A 23,113-nucleotide genomic window follows, 5' to 3' on the forward strand; every position below is an offset into this window, starting at 1 on the left:
TATACAGGATTTATATAGCGCCAACAGTTTGCGCAGCACTTTACAAAATGAAAGTAGACATTACAAATACAATACAATTTGGTACAAGAGGAAACAGAGGGCCCTACTCGTTAGAGCTTACAATATAGGATATATATATATATATATATATATATATATATGTATATATATATACACACACACAGTTCCTGGTTCTTAGTGACTAGCCCCTACGCTCCATAGGATTGGTCACTATTTAATGACTATTACTCCCTTTTCATACCATTGCCCACTGTTTGTTTTGTACTCTTGTACAGTATCTTGTAGCATCCCAGTATTTAAGCCAACTACAAAGGTACTAATGGTTGATGCTACTGCCCCTTCTATAGATTCTGTGCTGAGGTTCAGCCAGTGCCAGGTGGTAATTCAGTGTATTGGCAGACCTGTCATCAATGGGTTTCACCAGAAAAAGAAAGTAGAAAAATAACAGAGAAGATACAAAATGTCTAGTTCAATGCAGAATACAGCAAATTAGGTAGATATTGTATTCTAGATAAAGTTGAGGAACATTCACAATAAAAATGACTATAATTAGATTGGCAAACTAAAAGGGTCTGCTGACTTATAGGAGCCCAGTTTCAAATGGAAAGAGTGTGGCAGTATAACATGGAATACGTCACGTGACACTAACATGTTCACTAATAATATTTAAGTGCTTTAATATGAATGGGGGAGATAAAATGCATGGTTGTCTTTCGTTATACGCCATACTATCAATACAGGGAGACAATATACTGTATTCTGAAATAGTTGACTGTACCCCACAATTGTACTTGGCAATTTGCCATTATAGCTCAAGCCACCCAACATCACCATCGATGTTACCATCTTCCAAAAGCCCAATGACTTCATTATATTGTTGATGTTCCTAACAGTCATCTTGGCACTTACAATTGCTTTTTGTTTTTCAAAACGTGTACCTTTGTACTAAACTTGCTTTACCTCTTGACCAATTTGCTGATCTACTGTATCCACAATCATACATCAGATGCAGTGGGGCCCCATATTACACTACCTGTGTCTCCACTGTGCAGGGCAATGATCATATTCAATTTTTTCCAGACACCTGTACTACAGTGCATAGGTGAAACCTCAAGCTTAAGGGTCTATGTTGATGAGTTTTTCCTTGCTTCAGGCAGTGTTGCATTCCCATAGCAGTCTATAAAAATGCAAAATCCGCTTGGAGCAAGTCAACAGCATGTCAAATGCACCTGTCAATGCTCTCAGAAGCAGCTGAAAATGTCAGATTGATGTCATTGACACAAGCCAAAGCCCATTGACACAGGCCCCTGTAGATAAATGGTCAAGTCCAACTCAGCTATCCCTTTCATTTCTATTGCGCTTGTAGTTGTGTCTATGAACTGGAGCACAGCCTCTGATGGAAAATTAAATGTAAAGCTAGGCAATGTAAAGTGGGACTGCCCAGTATTTGAGGTCTGATTTTGGTTATAATAGATTATGGGAGGTTGTAACAAGTACAAGGTTTTTGATACAAAGCTACACCTTTACTTTAAGCCTATTCTCTGTAACTTATGCGCATACAAAGTAAGCAAAAAAATTGAGTTGCTGTTGCATGTCTGTTTCTGTATTGCACAAACGCAAATGACAAAGGTAAGCCCACTTTACTGCAGGAATATCTTTTCTGTTTATATGGTCACAGAGCTTTTCTTGGCTACTAAGAGCATGTGATGTTAGTTTTCTTTTTTATTCCTTTTTTTTCTTTTTTTTTTCACTTTATTGCTCTTTGACTTTTGTTTATAAATTATCTACTCTTAAAGTACATTAAAATATTATATTGGCTGTATTTGTTTATTTTCAGGGAGAGCTAGAACATCAGCTCCTGCAAGCCAACCCTATTTTGGAAGCTTTTGGAAATGCCAAGACTGTGAAAAATGACAACTCTTCACGATTTGTAAGAAGACACCCCTTGTGCTTGTATTATATTTTCATTTTTAAGAATTTTATCTTAAGAAGAAAAATGTATATTCAAAACAAGCTTTAATTTTTGGTAGAGAAGGGTGTGTTTTTGTGTGTTTATTGCTGTCCATGTTCTTGTTGGGGAAATTGATCCTCTCTATTTAACCTGCTGACCATTGTCATTGGGATAGAAGGTGCTGGGAATTCCAATATTTTACATTTGTTACCAGATTAGATGGGATAAAATCTTCTAATATGGACATCTATCTAGAGCCAACTGTCTAAGAGGGTACTTCCACTTTGCACATATTTTCTTTACTTCCTCTTATATCTCTAGGACCTATGAAGGGAAATTCCCCAATGGGACATAGACAACAAAAAAAGTTTTGTTTTTAAATATACTTTGAGGATTATAGTAGTCAGTTTATCAATGTTTTCACCCAGGAATCAAACAACTTTCACCCAATAGTTGCACATTTTTTTGTAATTGAATGTCATATGAAAAATGGTGTACATTTTGGGTGAAAGTTTTGTGAATCTTGCCTGAAAACATTTATTAATATACCCCATCATGTTATCCCCCAAGCAGTCAACCTTTTAACTGCAGTTTTTTCCAGCTTTAAACAAATTATATGCTTTTTATTTTTAAACCTGAAATAGAAAAATGGTATAAATAGGACATATGGGTAAAGCAAAAATAACCATATTAAAAGCCCAATCAGAGTAAATAAAATGTTATATGTTGTTACTGAACATTGGTATGCACACTGGCCCTTCTAGTACAGGTATCTCTAAACTTTCTAAACAAAGGGCCAATTTACTGTCCCTCAAACTTCAGAGGGGCTGGACGGTGGCCATTGGGAGTAGAAAATGCCCCTGCGTCAGTGGGAGTAAACAATGTCTCAGGCTTGGTGGTAAGTGGGAGTTAAAAAATGATGTACCACCTTTGGTCTGTAGGAGGAAGAATAGTACCGTATCATTGGTATCAGTGGAAGGAATAATGCCCCATTGTTTGTGGCAGTGGGAGAATTAGTGCCTCATCATTGGTTTCAATAGGAGGAATAAGGCCACATTGTTGGTGTCATTGGAAGGAATAGTATTCCATTGTTGGTGTCAGTGGGAGAAATAGTGTCCCATTGTCGGTGTCATTGAAAGAAATAATTGGTGGAGTCAGTGGGAGTTATAGTGCCCCTTTGGTAGTGTCAGTGGGAGGAATAATGCCGCAAGGGCTGGATAAAGACAAACAAAGGGCCACATCCAACCCATAGACCGCAGTTTGGAGACCACTGCTGTAGTTTTATCAATAAATATCCAGCCTGGGTCTGTGTATCATCTTGCCAGTACAATAATTCCTGAATAATAAGAAATGAATATATACACCATTGTTTTTCTGTAGCTTTACAACTTTAGTGTAATGTAATTGGTGTAAATGATCTGTGGTGTGGATGAAAGTCCTTACTCCCCTTAGTGGTAGCGGATATTGACACAGTTTTCTGACTTTTTGTAATACTTTGTGCACAATTCACTAAATATCTTCTCACCAAACATTACTTCTTCAATATCAGTAGATTCTAAGTGAAATAATTCTCTCACTCACATGGTTGATCTTGTTAATAAAATTTGGAGCAAAGATAAGCTGAAGTTTGCCAAACCAATTAATTACCGGTATGTTCCAACTGTCGTTTTGTCTTTGTAATAGAAGGGTGGAAAATGAATGAAAGCCTCGGTGTAACAACACCATTGTTTTTTGTTTTTTTTTTCCTTCAGTTTTTATTAATAGATTCCAGTTAATTTAAGTCTCCTAAGCGGAACAAGAAGATATAATCTGTGTTTAGAGCTTGTGCAGGCTTGTTTATTTCTTTCATTACATTATGATTTATATTTTAATTGAAATTTTCTAGGGCAAATTTATCCGAATAAATTTTGATGTCGCTGGATACATCGTTGGAGCCAACATTGAAACCTGTATCCTTTCAGCCTGCATGTACTGCTTTACTACTGCCCTCCTAGTGCTATGTATACATCAGTAACTGCTCTTTACTCCAGTGAATGGCACGTCTGTTATTTGGGATAAACAGCCATGTCATTTATTTGCCGGCCCTGGTTTTATCCCTTTTATTGAAAATGCAGAAACCAAATTTCTTTTCTTCACTGAATCGGAAAGATGTGCTATATTTAGTTATTCCTGTTTATTTGGTAATGTTGGTGAAGTTTTTATATTTTTATAAATTGTTTATTACTGCAACATTAGAACTGAACCCCAGGCAATCAACTAAATACACAGATAAAACACATGCTATATATGGGGCTGTTTTACATGCCAAAAATCTTTTATTTCTGGCCATCCAGTCCTGGGATTTGCACCACACTGCCATAGAGCACAGGAGACTTCATTTTTCTGCGGTTAAGTAACATTTGGGGCTCTTTCACATCACATCAATTGAGCTGTGTTGTTTTGCTCAGATCAATGCAGATTCAACGCCAGGGCACTTGCAAACAAAGCAGCTGTTTTTTAATTTCCCTGTTCACACTACAACCCCGCCTTGAATTGGGCTGTTGTAAGTAAAATGCAGACATTCTGAATTTTTCCACATAGTTGGGGTGCATAAAGATGAATAAAAAGTTGTTTTGTGACATTTTAATAAAGTTAAAAAAAGATAACCAGTGCCTGCATTTGTAACTCTGCAAGGCACCGCCCTTTACTGCTGGTACACAACGGACTGTTTTAGTGTGTGGGCTGATGCGAATGAGCCCTTACAGGTCTTGTCCCTCCCTCAGTCCATAAAAAGGAGTAACAGTGGACTGATGAGCTCATCTCTCTGCCCTCTCATCCACTTAGCATATTTCTTGGTAGCACATGAGCACTGTAATGCAATTAAATGTCTCTTTGTGCTGTCCCACCCTCTCACAGTCTGAGCTGTGCTGTACAGGGGACAAGTGGCAGATATCAAGTCAAATTCATATACTTAAACTGCTTGCATTTATATGTAGTCTTGAGAAACTCTCAACCAAGTCCATATCCCACAATCCCTGGGTCTCTCAGTCTAACCCTGATGGAGGTGCAGTAATTAGATCTGAAACAGACATAAGTAGGCAGTACAATGAAGGTAAGAGATATGTTTGTCATCACATTAGCACTCCAACATTTGTGATGCAACACAGAGAAATGGCAAGACATGGAATGGACACTGTGCAACCCAGAACAAGGTGTTACTTGTCCCTTTAGCGAATAGGGACCAGCTAGGTGAATGAATACATGGACACAGGGGAATAGATCAGCCATGGCACTACAAATTGCAGCCACAACATGTAAGTCCATCATTATAACGTAAGGCAAGCAAGCAACACAGTCGAAATATAATCACACTATTTCCTAGTTATATCAGCAAAACATATGAAAGTGTACAATGTCATTAAGGGGAGTTATCTGAACATTTAGTAAGTGGCCTGAGCCCCCCCCCCCTTTCTTTCTGTGATTTTTATTTATTGCACAGTGTAAAGATGTTTAGTGACTGTGAGTAGGTATACCATTAGGCATAAGTCTGATGAGTGGATTTTTTATCCATACCGATCCCTGAGATTTTCCTGGCATAAGGAAACTCTAAACATGCAGAGTATGGATAGGCATGCACACAAACATGTACGTCTAAGCAAAAATCAATGTTCCAGCTGGCTGCATGTACAATCCAATCACTGCTCAATATTTTTTGGCTATTTTGAAGACCATGATACACCTTTTAGTAGCAGTACAAAGTGCTAAACATATAAATGTTTGCTCCCAGCTAAAAGCTTTCTTAGCGGGAAGAGTAATGATGTATTATGATCCACAAAAACTGACAGTTGGTGAACAAAGACGAATCAACTTTAACCTTCACCCAAAATCAAAAACATGAGAACACCTTTGAAAAACCTATTATTACATAGCCCTTATTTAATTACAATGTTACCATTACGTTTTCCTGGCACCCCCCTTAACTGCCTTCTTCAGATTTACTGGAGAAATCCCGAGCAATTCGCCAAGCCAAGGATGAAAGGACATTCCATGTTTTTTACCAGCTTTTAGCAGGAGCAGGGGAGCATGTGAAATGTAAGCTGTTATATTTTACATGGACATTCCAGAGACTTCAGCCATGTATATTTACAGTATATTGTGTACTATCTGGAATACAGAGATGTGATTATGTTAAGTGTATCACTTTCTTGTTCTGTGATGTTCCTCAGGCTTTAGATGTATTTAAAATGTTACTTACTCTTTGGATGGAGTCCTGTGCGTAAGATCTGACCAGAGCAAATGTATAGTTTGGCATTTTGGAGTACTTTTATTGCCATTTACGTCTTCTTTTCTTTTTATATTTCCATTTCCTGTTTCGTTTTGACATGTTAAATAAAACAAGACAAACAGAGAGGAGAGGGTATAGTAATGATTTTTGCACTTTTTGTTCATATGGAGTGTTTAAAGTACCAATGCACATTAAACACTGTAAAATTAAAAGAAAAGTGCTCAGGGCCAGTTCACACTACATGCGTTTCAGTGTGCTTTTTTTCTGCGTCCAAAATGGACAGAAAGTAGATTATTTGGTTTTCAATATCATAGTGCACATCAGAGCTTGCACTTCCAGTGCGTTCTGGATTCAGAAAAAAAAAGTAGAACAGGCTGCATTTTTCCTGCACAGAACTGTACTGAAACACAAAAATGCACTGGAACGCATGTTTAAATTGAAGAAAAAGAGAGGGGAAAACTGAACCGGAAAGCATCAAATATGCACTGGAATGCGTCAAAAGCACTCCGTAATGCGCCGAAAATGCATACAAAATGCGCCTGCAGAAACGCATCCAGAACACATCTGGACTGCGTTTCTATAGTGTGAACCGGCCCACAAACCTATCAATTTCCCAAAACAAACAAGTACATTAAAGGTATACATTGCGTGATAACTGTCACAGTTGCTTGTGTTCTTAACTGAACTGTCCAGCTGTCAAATGGCTGGTGTCATAGCTGATCATACGTGCAGCACTGTGGCAACTGCAGAGCAAACATTGGCTAAGGTGGCAGCTTCTTGGCTATAAAGGATAGGAGGGTTTAGTTCTACTTTTGGAAGCACTGTGGTGGGCAGTAAGCACCAATACTTGTCATTCTGTTAGGTTTGAAAACACAAAACAACAGTTTCTAGAACATGCAGGTTAAAGAAATACTTTCACTTTAATGCCATGCCCTCAATGGCTTATAGTCACCCTCCCTTATAAAAACAGTTCCAGAAATGTAAAACCAGTGGTTGACGTACCTGTGGAGATAGTGATACTATAGTCCTCTCATATGAATGAGCAGCAAAAATATTTTCTAATGTCAAAACATTCTCCTCTGCTTTTGATCCTTATGTCATAAAGAAATAACAAATTTTTTTGTAATATTTTTATTTTTTATTCCTTTGGGTTTATTGTTGCAGATGACATGGTGTTCTTTTTTTTTTCTCTTCTAGCTGACTTACTTTTGGAGGGCTTCAACCAGTATCGCTTTTTATCCAATGGAAACGTTACCATTCCCGGACAGCAGGACAAAGAGATCTTCCACGAGACAATGGAGTCCATGAAAATCATGGGAATTACTCATGAAGAAATCATGTGTAAGTAACAGGTTGTCCCCATTTTGATGACAATGGAATGTTGTTCAGTGTTAGGTATTGGAAATATGCCATTATTGGGTACTTGGAGGGAGAGAATGTGCACTTGATTATGAATCTGGCAGAAAAGTCTGCTGCTGTCATGTAAAGGAACTTTGCAATACAGGGACATGCATTAATTAGAGCTTACAAAAAAAATACATTTCACAGTAATATGTGTGTATTATAAATATTGCAATTTCTTACTTTGTGGCTGTATGCGCACTTGCGGTTTTTTAAGCTCCTAGAAGTTGTTAGTAGCATTTTTTTCTGCTCTTAGAAGCTAGTGTTATCTTATGTGGCCATGTACACCACTTTAGGCTATTAGCGTTTTTTCAGCTTCAGTTTCTAGGAGTAGAAAAAACATTTTTGTAGAGTTTTTTTGTTGAGTTTTTCCAGCAGAAAAAAGCTGAACTCTCCTAAATGCTATTAAAAAGCTCCTAACAGCTTTTTTTTTTTCTTCATGTACTGTAAAAACACTAATAAAACGCTAATGCTCCTAAACGCTGCTAAACACTAATACAAGATAGCACAAAAATGCTATTGTCAGCGGTTTTCATCCAGCGGCTTTTTATTTAGCGTTTTTTTTTGAGCTTCTAAAAAACACTAGTGTGCATGGAGCTTGCATTTTAGAACTGTCATTAAAGTTTCTAGTAGACATTGTGTGTTTCCTAACTAAAGTAAATTAGACTTTATAGGTATCTACATGGTTTTCACAATAAAGTCTTTTATGGCTTTTTCCTAATAAAATCTAACAACATATTTATAGATATACATTCAAAGACATTAAAAACATTCATACGTAAAAGGCAAAATCATCACTATTCGTTTCTAGAGGTCAGTTCATTGCATTTGTATATCTTGAAAAAAAATATACATATAAGAGTTGATTTACTAAAAGTAATTAATGTGTTGACTTTCAAGGAAATTTTCCTTTAGCTTAGTAAATGTGGAAAAAAATCATTTCAAAGCATATCCAACCACATGCAAGGAAAAAAAAAAGTATTTTGCTTGCTTGTGATTGGATAATGTCAGCAAAGCTTCTCTTACTTCACTAAGCAAAGGAAAAATTCTCTTGCAAAGTGAACAGCCTATTTGCCGCTAGCAAATCAATCACATAGTATGTTTATAAGAGTCATTTAGACCTCAGCCTATATGTAAAGGGGTTGATTTACTAAAGGAAAATAGACTGTGCACTTTCCAAATAGCAGTTGGACTCTGCAAATGTAGTTGCTCCAGAAGCTCTGCTGACTTCCATCATCCACTCATGTGCAAGCAAAAATGCTGTTTTTTTTCCTTGCATGGGATTGGGTATTCTTTGCAAAGTGAAGCTTTACCTCATTTACTCTGAAGCAACCACACTTTGCAAAGTGCACAGTCCATTTGCCTTTTGGTGCTATATAAATCCTGTATAATAATAGTAAATCTATCCCATGGTGTACTTTTTTCCTACAGAAAGCTATTGAGTTGTTTCTTCCTGTTGTGTTTCTTGGAATAAGAGTCATGTTCTTCAGAGGAATGTAGCGATTAACACGAACAAAGAGCTTTAATTTCAAAAGACAGATCAAAACATGCCAATATATTATAGTTATACAGAAAAAAATTGCACCAATGCCTGGTTCCCCAAATTTATATGTCCTATAAAGAAAGAGAAACATACCATTGAACTTTGTAAGTGGAACTTGCCCCCAAAAATGGGCCCCAGACATCGCAAGAGTTCCCACAGAAATAGATAACGATTATAGAAAAGAAGACTAGAGGTTGCTGAATATATTCTTGGACAAGATCTCAAAATAAAGGGGAAGGAGATTTTTAGGAAAAACATCCACATAAAACTCTCCCAAAACTGGGATAAAAAATGGGGATCAGATGTTCTGCTTATTATAACCCATTAAAATAAATGTTATTTAAGTTCTAGTTGATAGCAAAATACGAAGACCAGTGATGGACAGTTATCCATATCAGCCATATCAGCAAAAGTTACAGCAGACAGGATGAAACAATTTTTTTTATTGGTTAGAATGATTTTATAAGCTGCTAGATATAGTTCACAATAATAAGTATATATTAAAACACTCAGAATCTTCTATATTTTAATTTATAATTGCCAAATAAATGTCTAGTTATTAACATAATATGAAGACTAAAGACCAGTAATGGGCAGTTATCCATATCACATCATAACATTTTAATTGGTTAGTATAATTTTCTGCCTGCTATGTATGTAGTGAGAAAGAATACATTAGGAATGGCAAATGTATAAGCAATAAGCAAAAAAATAAAATTTAAATTGTACCGTTTGTGATTTCACTAAATACAATAAACCCAATTGGCAAACTACGAAAATGTCTACAATCTGGTATATTATATTTAGGAAAGATATGTTTATAAGAAAGGAGGATATATGTGTAAAAAAATGACTAGATATAAACCATTCAAGCCATAACTGGAAAACATCAAAAAAAGGAAGGAAAGAAGGATCATTATGGACCAGGCAGTAACAATTTCACCAAAAATCAGAATGTGGGAAGCTCCAAAGACAAGGGCAAAAGGAAAACATCACAACTGTGACATAGGCCTCTTTCACACAGGGTTGACTCAGCAGCGGATCCGCTTGCTCAGCAGGGGATCTGTCCACTGATCCCCGCGGAGCAAACAAATGACAGGTCCGTGTCTGCTCCACTGCTGCAGAGCCAACACAGACACAGCCTGCTGTACTCTATGTGCAGTCGAATGGAAACAGATAGACTGCCATCCCATCCGATCTGATTCACCGAAGGGGAATGGATCCCCATCTGTCTCTTTTGTTGGATCAAATTGGATGTCGGTGGGTGTAAATGGACACATATCTGTTTACACCCACCATTCCATAGAGGAGAATAGGGATTCCGATCGGGTCTGCCTGAAAAACGGGCAGGCGGACCCGATCAGAATGTCCGTATGCAAGGGGCCATAAGCAGGGATTAGTAGTGTTGCATGTTGTTTTTAGATTTTTAAATTAGTGTGTTATGTAATTGCTTTATTACAGTTCTTATACTTTGCTGAAGTTATCAACATTTAACATGTCAATGTTTTATTTATTGATTAAAGTCATTTTACAGTATTTACTTAAAGTATAAAGTATAACTAAAGGCAAAACTTTTTTTTTAGTTTTGGATACAATGGAGAGGGATTAAACACCTGTTCTGTTTACCATTATCTTTGAAAGTAAAAGAAAATCCCAAATTTTGGGTTGTCCCCAGAAAAAGTAATAGAGGGGAAATCTCTACACTACTTTCTGTTAACCTAGGGGTCCCCAAGGAATTTGCAGACATTTCCCCAATGGGACATAAATGGCAAAAAAAATCCTGACAGGCATTATAACCGTGCTCTATCCAACATGGGAAAAAAAAAGGTTTGCCTCTAGTTCTACTTTAATGAACTGTAGCTATATTTAAAACTCTTTGTTACTTTTTATTTGTTCTCTGATTTATTTATTATAGGTATTTATGTAGCGCGGGCAGTTTACATATATATTGTACATTCACATCAGTCCCTGCCCTCAAGGAGCTTACAGTCTAAGGTCCCTAACACATTCATACATATATTTACTAGGACCAATATAGACTGGAGCCAATTAATGTACCTGCCTGTCTTTGGAGTGTTGGAGTCAACAGAAGTCCCTGTAGGAAACCCACACAGGCACAGGGAGAACTTCATACAGGTAGTGCTGTGGCTGGAATTCGGACCAGCTACCCTAGTTGCTCCAGGTGGACGTGCTAACCACTTAACCATTGTGCAGTGACTAGACTATGTAGTGCTGCCTGCAGTCTTAAAGCCTAAGTGTAACTAAAATAAAAAATGGAAAAATCAGTACAAGGGACATAACATACAGTCAGTAGGATGTGTCATTTGTACTGATGCCTCCTATGTTAGTAAAAATCCTCCTCTGTCCTTGTCCCCCCATCCACCCTCCCTCATCCCTGCTGCTGTAATCTTCCAGTGCAGCAGGGGGCTAATACAACTAAGGGGTTGGCTAAGAGTTGAGCTTTCTTGAGGAGAGTCTGTGATGGGCCCTTAGTCATATTAACCCACTGCAAGATTGTGACAGTGAGGGTGAGGCGGGGGGTTAGATGGAGGAGGATTTCTGCTAACAGAAAAGGAATCAGCACAAGGGATACAAGTTAAGTCCCTTGTGCTGATTTGTCTGTTTTTTTATTTTAGTTATGCTTATGCTTTAACATTAGCACTTCTTCAAGTGAACGCCAGACAGTGCAGAAGAAGGTGCCTCTATACAGTGTACATCGTAGGTGTTAAGTGGGAGGTCAGTCACTAGACCTAGCATCACAGATGCTTCTCACAGTCTGCAGATGCATATGTGTGTGTGCTTTAAAGCCTACCCTTTTGCACATATGTGTTACGTGTGTGGCAACAGGTTAAGAAATGTAAAATGATTCTCACTATGAATGTTTTATCTGAAATAGATATATGTAACAGGTGAACTGCTATTTATATATACAGTTGTGTTTGTAGTGAGCATCCCTTAGTTATTGTGTTTTAATATCTTTCATCTAGCTATGCTGAAGATGGTATCAGCTGTTCTCCAGTTTGGCAATATTGTCTTTCGGAAAGAGAGGAACACAGACCAGGCGTCCATGCCAGATAACACAGGTGTGTCATTCTGTAGCGATATTGTATTGGGTATCCTCCTGTGACCTGCTGCATTGTCTTTAATTCATGTCACAGTGGATTAAATCACATTTCAACAATACAGGCTGTCATACTTATCTGAGTGCTCTTAAAGGTTCCCTGAACAAAACAAAGAATCCAAATCCACCAACACCGATCTTAGAACATTCGTATGTAGACAGATCCTATTGCAGAGAAGACGTCAATATTTTCTGTATAATCAATGTACTGTACTTCATTTACCATTGTATAGGTTTTTGCATTTCAGGAAACTACATTTGCTCCAGCTGCAATGAAGAGAATTTATCAAAACTGGAGAAGCCAGGATTTGGAGCAGCTGTGCATGGCAAATCTGCTTCTATTTTTCATTTGAAAAGCTTAAAGCAGAACTAAACACAAAACAATTACATTCAATGCATGCTATCACAGTTGCTTGTTCTCTCAACCGAACTGTAAAACCATCAAAAGTAAGATGTACAGCACCATGGCAACTGGAGATCACACAAAGGCTAAGATGGCAGCTTCTTTTTGCTGTAAAGAATAGGAGGGTTTAGTTCCATTTTAACTGAACAAGCTAGAAGCTGATTTATTCCGTGCACAGCTGCTCTACTTTTGATAAATTCCCCAAATGTATGTTCATTGTACATGTCCTACCCCACTGACTCGACCTGGTACTCTTATGTATTTCATGCTTCTGATATGCCTGTCTGTATGTTCAATAAGCTGTTCAACTTTTATTTTCTTGATACAAAGCTTATGTCTGTTAAGGCTGAATTCAGTAAGGTGTACAACATGCTTTATATATTGATACTCAAACATATACAAAGATGGGAGGTTTGGCAAATTACCAAAGGAATATGCTTCTAATACCAGGATTTGTGGAAAGGATAACTTGGCTTCTGCCTAAGGTTGCCAAATTTGAAGAAGGTAGGCTTTCATTTGTAGCCTTGCATCGTACCCTATTTCAGTAAGCTTGTTTTTACTGCCCCCATCTGCTCCCCCTTAAGCTGCAAAGACAGTGGAGGGTTATAACATATTCCACAGCTGCGATGCTTTGAATCATGGCGCAGCAAAAATAATCCCTGCTTTTGCATTCGGAGGGCGGTACAACAATTGAATGGGGGCGCCACAATGGTCCAGCAACTGCGTGCAATGCATGGAATTGCGCTGCACTGGTGTGGGGTTTATGGGCTTAAAAAAGCAGTGAGAAGGTAATATAACACCTCCTTACCACCTGTCAAATGCCCTCGGAAGAGTGAACAAATGTGGATCAGAGAGCAACGCAAGTATAAACAAGGCCAAAGGGTACAGCATTGCATCTCAGTCTAAACTTTCAATTAATGCAGAATTTGCTGCAGGTTACTTTTACTACCAGAGACACTGAAATTCTGCCCCCTCCTCTCCCAACTTCAGGAAGGTTATTCATAAATTATCTAAATAGTGTATTCTGTATTGTTGTCTCAGGTCCTGTAGTAGCAGGCGGTAGTTTAGGGATAGAGCCTATCTTTTGCCGCCCATTTTGGCCACTACCTGAAACAAGAGTTTTAGGCAGCCCATGCATTAGTAATTTTTTTTTTCATTTAACTAGCGGTGAAATGAAAAATGAAATTACCCAATTCCCCCATCCACACACTCGATGTGGATGGGGGGAATCCTTCCCACTGAGTTTTATTCTGATGGCGAGAAGCCTTCCCCACCATCAGAATACACTGATCAGTGCTGCCAGCTATAACCTGCGGCGCTGATTAACCAGGAAAAATCCAACAGGGTGCTTATACAGAAGTCAGTCGGTAGATCAACATCTGTAGAACCAGCCTGCCCATACCTGTATTGAAATTCATCTGGTCCCTTCTGAACTGCTTGAATTTCAATCCAGGTATGGGCGGCTTTACCTTCACTGACTGTATACATGAATGAACAATGTGATCACCCAGGGCCTAAAGAAAACTTAGTAGAGCTGTTTCTCTAGAGCTTCTTTATAATCTCTATTCATCAACACTTCTATTGTTTGGTAGTTTATATTTTTGATGTCTTTATGTAGCTGCACAGAAACTGTGTCATCTTTTGGGACTCAATGTGACAGAGTTTACACGTGCCATCTTGATGCCGAAGATTAAAGTTGGGCGTGATTATGTCCAGAAGGCACAGACTAAGGAACAGGTGAGCTTTGTTACATTCATGTTTATATTATATGCCATTACTACACCATACATACCCCACACATGGATACACTGACAGTGATGTCTGCATTTTTTTCCCTGTAAAGGCTGACTTTGCTGTGGAGGCACTTGCTAAAGCGCTCTATGAAAGGCTCTTCCGTTGGCTGGTCCATCGCATTAACAGAGCGCTGGATAGGACCAAGCGACAAGGTGCATCCTTCATAGGGATCCTGGACATAGCTGGCTTTGAAATTTTTGAGGTAAACATAATGTTGTGATAGATGGATTTTTTTATAATCAAGGTTTTTACTAATTTTTATTATTACATACTGATTTAATAGCACCTGTTTGTATGAATGTTGGCAGCAGTCTAGTTTAAATCCAAGTGCAGCGCTATAGAATATAAAAGTGTCTGTTTGGCTGACCAAATATAGTATATAAAATGCAGGCATAATGAATAGGATAAAATAAATAATAAAAGTTCATAAGGTGACAATCTGTGCTTAAATTGCCAACTGCAGCGATGCTTCAGTGCTTGTGCTTGAAGGTGTAGTAAAATAACGCACTCACCAGATGCGAAATGGAAATGTGCATGTAAATATACCTTCAGAGGCCCTCTTTAAGGAAGCGAGGTAAGCCTGGCATAGGAATATCCTCCCTCTGGGTGGCGGGCAGCACAGCAAATACTCTTGGGTTGTACGGTAATCCAATCAGCCAGAGGTCCCCTTTAGGGGATGGATGGGTGTTGCAGCCTGTGTTTACAGGGACTCCCTCCTCTGGATACTGGGATGGATAAAGCTCTTTGGTGGGCTCTAGGAATCAATAGCTCCACAAGGAAGCCAAACAAAAGGTTCCCATAGTGTAGTATTATTAAATATTTATTCCATAAGAAGATTCAATAAAACAGATGCATTGATAATTCCAGGATAAAAGTAGGACTAACCGTCCATATACTAAGATGGCCGCCGGACCTTCACAAGGCTCCGGTGGCGTGACGCCACGGCGTATTAGCTCCTCCTTACGCGTTTCGTGCCACGCATGTCTTCAGAGGGGATGCATCTCTAGAGGGGATGCAACACTATTTCTTGGACAGTGACATGAAACCAGTAAGATATGGATCAAGAAATGACTTCCTCCATGGGAGCCTAATAACAGTTTCTTTCCTGCCAATGTCCTTTTAGCAAGGTCAAGGGAGTATAGCATAATTAAGTAGCATTAATTTCCCATCCTGTGTTTTTTTTATCATATGTTAAAGTCTGCTGAATTCTCACCTACAGATTTGATATGATTAATACTGAGTTCACAATAAGGTAGTATTAAACCCTTGGTGTGTTTTAGCTGAACATACCGAGAATAATGAAATAAAATTTCCCCTGTAAACTATTTGGTAAAATTCTTACCCAGCACTTGCTGTTTTCAGCTTTCAATCCTGCTGGGTCTTGCTCTCTCAGTACTGCTTCCCTGAACTCCCAGTCTTTACATGAAAGAGTTAACAGTTGACAGGGCAGTCTCCAGCCTTTTTGTTAGGTTGGAGAAGGGGGAGGGGAGGGAGTAGCAGGGTAAAGCCTTGCCATCCTAGGCTACAGGGCTGTGTGTTTCTATTGATGCGGACAATGTAGAGCAGTTTCCCAACTTCTCTCAACTCCAGTCAAGGCATCCTTTAAAGACTCAGGGCGGAGCCTAGACATGGCGGCGTCGGAGAGCACGATGTGAGTGCTCTCCGATAATCTCATTCCCGACCACCCCGAGACCCTCATGAAGTGAAGCCCTACCTGATTGTGGAGGGACCTGGGGAGCGAGCGGCAGAAGCAGAGAGCGGAGCGTGTACGGACATCCGGGAGGTGAACTTGCTGGGGAGATCCAGCGCAGATGCCGGGTTGCCGGGGAAACGAAGCTGGGAGGCGTGAGCCGCAAAGGACGACTGGGAAGTAGAGACGCCGGCCGGTTCCCTCGTGGAGAGGTAGTGACAGGTCGGCTCCCCTGGCACCACATGAGTGAAAACCCGTGCGGCTAGAGGAGGAGAGATGCTGCAGGAGTAAGGGGCCAGCTACGGAGGACCCCTGGAGGGAAAGTGGATGCTGGCTGGCGCCCTGATGTGACAGGGTGTTGCCGGCGTATAGCTGCCTGTACCCCCTGGACGGCTGTTTGACCCTGGGGCAGGGAGACCCATAAATACCACACGAACCACCCTCCTTCCCTGAGTCGACTTCTAAGGACCGAGAAAGGAGGAGGAAAGAAAGAAAAACAGTATCGGAAACCCTGAGGAATCCCCCCCCAGGACTGAGCAGCAGTGAAGACCTCCCACACAAGTATGGAGTCACCGTCCTGAGAAGGGAAGGGTGAGTGAAAAATGCTGGGAGCTTATTGTGTGGTGAACCCCTGAGTGATTTAGGCTACTAAGGGGTGAAGGAGGGGGAGGATTCCCAGGGGTTTGAAGATAAGAAGAGAGGAGGCCCAGGTGCCCTAGGAGAGTAAAGGTTATAGGAAAAATTGCAAGTCTACCAAGATATTTAAAGGATATGAAGAATAAAGGTCCCAAGGGAGCAGGGCCCAAAGGGTCCCAAACAGGAACAATAAAGAAATATACATCATATGGAAATACTACGCCAGAAAGGGCCCAAGGTACAAAGGGGGAAATGGACACTAGTTCAGGAAGTAGTCCTAGATTATCAATGGGCTTGAATAGCAGCAGTAGCCAACAAATAGTGGATGGCCTGGGAAGGAAAGGATCTGAAGGTGAACTACAGGTACCAAATAAGAAGGAGATGACTGAAATGTTTCAAAATCTGGAAAAAACGATAAAACATGAAATGACAGCTATTCGAAACGATTTAGGACATCTGCTAGCAAGAATGGAAGAAACGGAGGAGAAAGTTAAAACCCAGGCCCAGAACATAGATAATCTAAGGAAAAAAATAAGCCAATTAGAAAATAACCAGAAAAAAATGATCTATAGGATGGAAGTTCAAGAAAATAAAGAAAGAAGGTGTAATCTTAGATTACGAGGAATCCCAGAGACTGCTAAAGGGGAAACATTATACGAACTAGTTAAAAAAATTCTAAACTCCATAAGAGATAGACCTGAAACAGATGGGATCAAGTTAGACGGAGTATTTAGAATAGGAAAGTTCAATCAGGCTACCGAGAAGGAAAGACCGAGGGACATAATTGTCCAGTTCCAAAAATTTGGGGTCAAAGAGGAGATCTGGAAGAAGACCAAGGGAAGATCATTAATTAAGTTCGGAGACTTGAGTATCCAAATTTATGCGGACTTAACAGTAGAGACCCTAAGGAGAAGGAGATCCCTGAAACCCCTGTTGGAGCAGATGAGAAAACAGAATGTGCAGTATAGATGGGGTTCCTCAGCATTTCTAACTGGCTGGAAAAATGGGGTTACAGCGTATTTGCGATTTCCGGAAGATTTAAGAGATTTTTGCGATAGACTGGACTTGCATAGAATGGAGATAGCTGGGTGGGAAGAAGAAAAAGAAGACAAAGGAAATATAACTAATGCAAGAAAAGAGGACTGGCAGCACGTGGGGGGAAGGGGGGAGGGAGAATTAAGTAGAGACTGAGTTTTTTTTTTTTTTTTTTTTTTTTTTTTTTTTTCTCTCTCCACTCTCTCGCCGCTGGCCTTCCTCCTCAGGAGGTCGTGAACCGCTTAGAGGATACGGTTAAGGGTGGGAGGTAAAGAGTAAAGACTCTCGCTGAGTCTAGACTATAGAGAGAGGGAATCGGGTGGCTCGGAGATGAGGTGAGCCGTACATAGGTGGAGCTTACGCCCTAAATTTTAATCAATGGTGGAAATGGATCCACAAATGATTTGTAGGCAGCTTATACGCCTAAAAATGGGAAGGGGAAAAAAAAGAGAGGGTGGGAGGGGTGGTAGGAGGGGGGAAGGGGGGGGGGGTGGGGCTAATATTCTGCAAGTCATTTGGGCCTAATAGGAGGAGACGAATTAGAAGAGAGATAATAAAAATTAAGAAGGATGGATGAAATACAGTTTATAACATATAATGTGAATGGGTTAAATTGCCCTGGGAAAAGATTCAAGTTGTTTAAAGAGCTACATCATAGGGCAACGTCAGTGGTATTTTTGCAGGAGACACACTTTGAGATAGAATCTAATGTGAAACTAAAATCCAAATATTATCCTACATGGTATTATGCCGACTCTCCAACTAAAAGAGCAAAGGGGGTGGCAATAGGATTGGCAAAAAATATGAGGTTTGAGCTGGAAGATAGAAGGACTGACCCGGAAGGGAGATTCCTGTTTTTGAAAGGTAAACTACAGGGAATTGAATGCACACTAGCCAATATATATTGCCCCAATAAGAAACCTGAGATCTTTCTAAAGGGTCTGTTAAAAAAAATTGATCGATTTTAAAAAAGGGCGTTTGATAATAGCAGGAGATTTAAACCTCTGTATGGACCCACAGATGGATGTAACCTCCCTTGTGCAGAGAGAAGGGGGTAGGTCCCTGAGAGCTTTGAGGAAGGTGATCCACGAATACCAACTGGTGGACACCTGGAGAATAATGCATATGAAGGACAGAGACTATACCTTCTTCTCTAATGCACACGAGATGTATTCGAGACTGGATTACATCTTAATAGATCATCAACTCATTGAAATGTTGGTTAAAATAGAAATAGAGACAAGAACTTTTTCGGACCATGCCCCAGTTGTGATGAAAATGGGATGGGGAAAAAGGTGGACGGGAGGTTTAGGTTGGAGGTTAAATGAGGCTTTACTCTTTGATGAGGATATTGTGCAGAGGATCAGTGAAGAGATTAAGGTATACTTCCAGGAGAATGAAACGCAGGAAGTATCGACAGCTACAGTATGGGAAAGTCATAAGGTATATATAAGAGGAATCCTGATTGCGATGGGAGCAAGGAAAAAAAAGGAAAGAAGAGAGAGGGTTAGTGGACTCTTAAAGGAAATCCTGGAATTGGAGTATATACACAAGAAAAAAATAACAATAGAAACAAGACAGAAGTTAAGGGATAAAAAAGATGAATTAGAGAGATTGATGGATGAGGAGAGGAGAAGAGTATATAATAAAGTATTAAGTGAAAGATATAGATGGGGTGATAGACCAGGAAAATACTTAATGAGAGCCCTGAAAAAAAAGAAAAAAAACAGAAATTATATAGAAAAGATAAAAAGCCCTAAGGGGGAGATAGCCCACTCAACTAAAGAAATCATAAAAGTATTCACGGAGTATTATAGAAAGTTGTATAACATCAGCCCCCAAGGAACATCAAAAGAAATTAGAGAAGGTATTAATGAAAAAAGGAGGATATATTTAAAAAATGCGGGATTGCCAAAGCTTAGTGAAACACAACTGAACTCCCTGGAGGTAGAAATCTCTCAGGAAGAAATAGAAGTGGCATTGAGAAGTACAGGGGGAGGGAAAAGCCCAGGCCCGGATGGTTATACCGTTAAGTATTATAAAAAATTTAGTGAAGTACTGTTACCAAAGTTAAAGAAATATATGAATGACTTGGGAGACGGGATGGAGGTGAGGAGGGAATCCCTTCAGGCCCATGTAGTTCTCATCCACAAGGAGGGAAAAGATCCCTCTCAGTGCTCTAGCTACAGACCCATTTCCCTATTAAACACAGATACTAAGTTGTACGCAAAGGTCCTAGCAAACAGGCTGAAAGATCTAATGCCCGATTGGATCCATGGAGACCAGGTGGGCTTTGTCCAGGGGAGAGAGGGTAGAGACAATGGTTTGAGAACTCTGATGCTTATCCAGAAAAGTAGAAAAGGGAAAGCCCCGGTGGTGCTCTTGTCGATCGATGCCGAAAAGGCGTTTGATAGAGTGGACTGGGGCTTTATGATAGACAACTTGGAAGGGTTGGGGATTGGAGAGAGAATGCGAGAATGGATAGGTAAACTATATAAGGAGCCCACCGCAATCATTACGGTAAATGGGGAGAGGTCGGAATCCATTGGGATGTCCAATGGAACAAGACAGGGATGTCCATTGTCCCCCTTGCTGTATGTATTGACATTGGAACCCCTGCTGTCAATAATAAGGAATAGTGGAGCGGTAAAGGGAATCCAGATAGAAAATATAGAACATAAAGTAGCGGCCTTTGCGGACGACCTACTGTTTTATGTAGGCAACCCTTGAATAACATTACCAAATATAATGAAGATTCTGAAGGAATATGGGGAATTATCTAATCTAAAAATTAATCCAACAAAAACTGAGATTTTGAATATTAATATACCAAAGAGCGAAAAAGAAAGGCTACAAAAAGAATTCCCCTTTATTTGGAGAGAAAAAGATATAAAATACCTAGGCATAAAACTCGCTACCTCATATAAACAACTGTATAGATTAAACTATATTTCTCTGATAAATGAGATTAAGGACGAACTAAAAAGATTAGAAGGAGGAAATCCATCATGGTTAGGACGTATGAACCTAATTAAAATGGTAATTATACCTAAAATACTCTATAGATTTCAAATGATCCCGATCAAACTCCCAGAGGTGTTTTTTAAGATAATGAGAAAAATGTTAACAAGATATATTTGGAGGAATAAAAAACCAAGAGTATCATATGAAACACTAAGTAGGACTAAAGAGAAAGGGGGGATGGGACTACCTGATGTCAAGAGATATTATAAAGCAGTAATGTTAGCAAGAATTTATGATTGGACTTTTAATCATAAGGGGAAAAGTTGGGTAAAAATAGAGAATGATATGAGTGGAATTAATCTGAGCAAGATGATATGGGTTCCAGCACACTATAGGAGAACCAAAGAGGGCACAAGCACTTACACTTTAACTGTCTTAAGGATATGGGACAACTTACATAAACACATGAAATGGGAATTCAACTCTATATTAATGCCTCTTGCAAACACGGAATTCTTCCCTCCGGGAAAAGATGAGATATCAGGGAGATGGATTAAAAAGGAAGATATCCAACTGAGAGATGTATTGGTAGAGGGGGAATTGAGAACATTTAGAGAATTAAAAGAGATGGTAGGAGATATGTTTAGTAAAATAGATGAGTGGAAATATCATCAATTAAAATGTTTTATAGGAACTCTCCCAAAACCCTTGAGATTAAAAAAGGAATGGAACATGTTTGAAAGGCTATTAGAAACACGTAGAGACGGGAAACACGGAGTTACAAAAATGTATAGAATACTCACAGAACTAGACACAGACACAAAGTTAATTTTTATAACAAATTGGGAAAGAGATATGGAGGTGGTGATAGATGAAGATCAACAGAATAAGATATTTAGACTGGTTCACGAGAATGTTAGTATGAGAGATGTTGAGATTAACTATAAATGTTTGACACGATGGCATATTACACCGAGCACTGAGCACAGGATGAGGGGGGAGAATTCAAACATGTGTTGGAGAGGATGTGGGGAAGAGGGCACGATGTTTCACATATGGTGGCAATGTCCAAAAATTCAGGTTTACTGGAAGACAATAGTCAAATTAATAGAAAAAATAACTGGAAATGACATAGGACTAGACCCAACCATTTGTCTCCTACATAGTGTTGAAACAACAGTGAATAAATATAAGGAATCAGGTATATGGCACTATTTAAGTGCTGCAAAAGGGTTGATCCCCAAGTATTGGCGGAAGGTTGAGATACCAACGGAGGAGGATTGGATCAATAGGGTAAACCAGATTAGCAGAATGGAAAAATCTTATCATATTCAGGAAGATAGGATGAAAATATACTATTCACGATGGGAAAAATGGGAAAAATCGGAAATGAAAGAGAAATATAGAAAACTCTAATCTAGGAAGTTATCCGAAGTTACTGGGCCTAGAGAGGTTTGAGATCTTGCAGAGGGTAGGGGGGGGGGAGAAGAGGGGAAATGGTGGGGAGGGAGGGAAGGGAATAGAAAAGAGGTAAATAGAAGGGACAGAGTAGAAATGTATGGATATTTATATGTATTGTGTCTCTTCTTATGGATTTTTGTAATAATATGAAAAATTAATAAATATTTAAATTAAAAAAAAAAAGGCATCCTTTAAAATACTTACAAAATGTCCAGTCACTTCATTCTAGAATGTAAAAAAACAAAATGAATAATGTTACACATGTAGGACACCCAACAATAGAGATGATTTATTCTTACAAAGCAAATACACATTTGCACTGACTAGTATTCCAGCATTTCTTCTCCTTCATTTTCTCTCCACCACGCAGCTGACATGGCCCCAGTGCTGATAGACAGGGGGGATGTCAAACAAGGATGCTGTGCAGGCACCCAATGTCCTCATTATTAACTGATGACATCAGCGGTTGTTGAGACGCTGGCGGTTAGCCCGCACAATGCCCAAAGTTGTAATGTTGCACACTTTTTCAGAACCGGTGGCTTTGTGTAACAAAAGGCAGGCTTGATTCACCTGCTGGCTTGTACACATTTTTTGGGCAATTTGTGGTAATTTTTAGGCATTTTGCCAAAGCAACCCTGACGAACCCAGAATGCACCCCAGTTGAAAAAGGCTGGTGTAGAGGAAAATACAACTCTAGACCCTGCATGCAAGGGTGGCTCCACAGGATCCTGCAAGGAGCCACCCTGAAACAGGAAACTTGGGATAGCAATCATGGCACCAGCTTAAACTGGAACGTAGGCAAGCATTTACAAGATAAGGAAGCTGTATA

The 23,113-nt window shown here is 39.4% G+C and overlaps 1 protein-coding gene across 7 annotated transcripts in view; it reads left to right on the top strand.

The window, feature by feature from the left end:
* The window catches only part of LOC149461278 (myosin-10-like), a 293,209-nt gene that overhangs the window by 203,012 nt on the left and 67,084 nt on the right, over positions 1-23,113 (top strand). For all 7 annotated transcript variants that reach the window (XM_089678625.1, XM_089678626.1, XM_089678624.1 and 4 more), the window contains 7 exons: positions 1,859-1,951; positions 3,858-3,921; positions 5,945-6,043; positions 7,434-7,577; positions 12,168-12,263; positions 14,323-14,441; positions 14,548-14,700. In XM_089678625.1, the coding sequence (XP_089534751.1) occupies positions 1,859-1,951; positions 3,858-3,921; positions 5,945-6,043; positions 7,434-7,577; positions 12,168-12,263; positions 14,323-14,441; positions 14,548-14,700 (768 nt within the window). The remainder of the gene's footprint in view (positions 1-1,858; positions 1,952-3,857; positions 3,922-5,944; positions 6,044-7,433; positions 7,578-12,167; positions 12,264-14,322; positions 14,442-14,547; positions 14,701-23,113) is intronic.

Source organism: Staurois parvus, unplaced genomic scaffold (assembly GCF_062004578.1).
Source record: "Staurois parvus isolate SC_StPar_1 unplaced genomic scaffold, SC_StPar_1.0 ptg000207l, whole genome shotgun sequence".
Taxonomy (NCBI): domain Eukaryota; kingdom Metazoa; phylum Chordata; class Amphibia; order Anura; family Ranidae; genus Staurois; species Staurois parvus.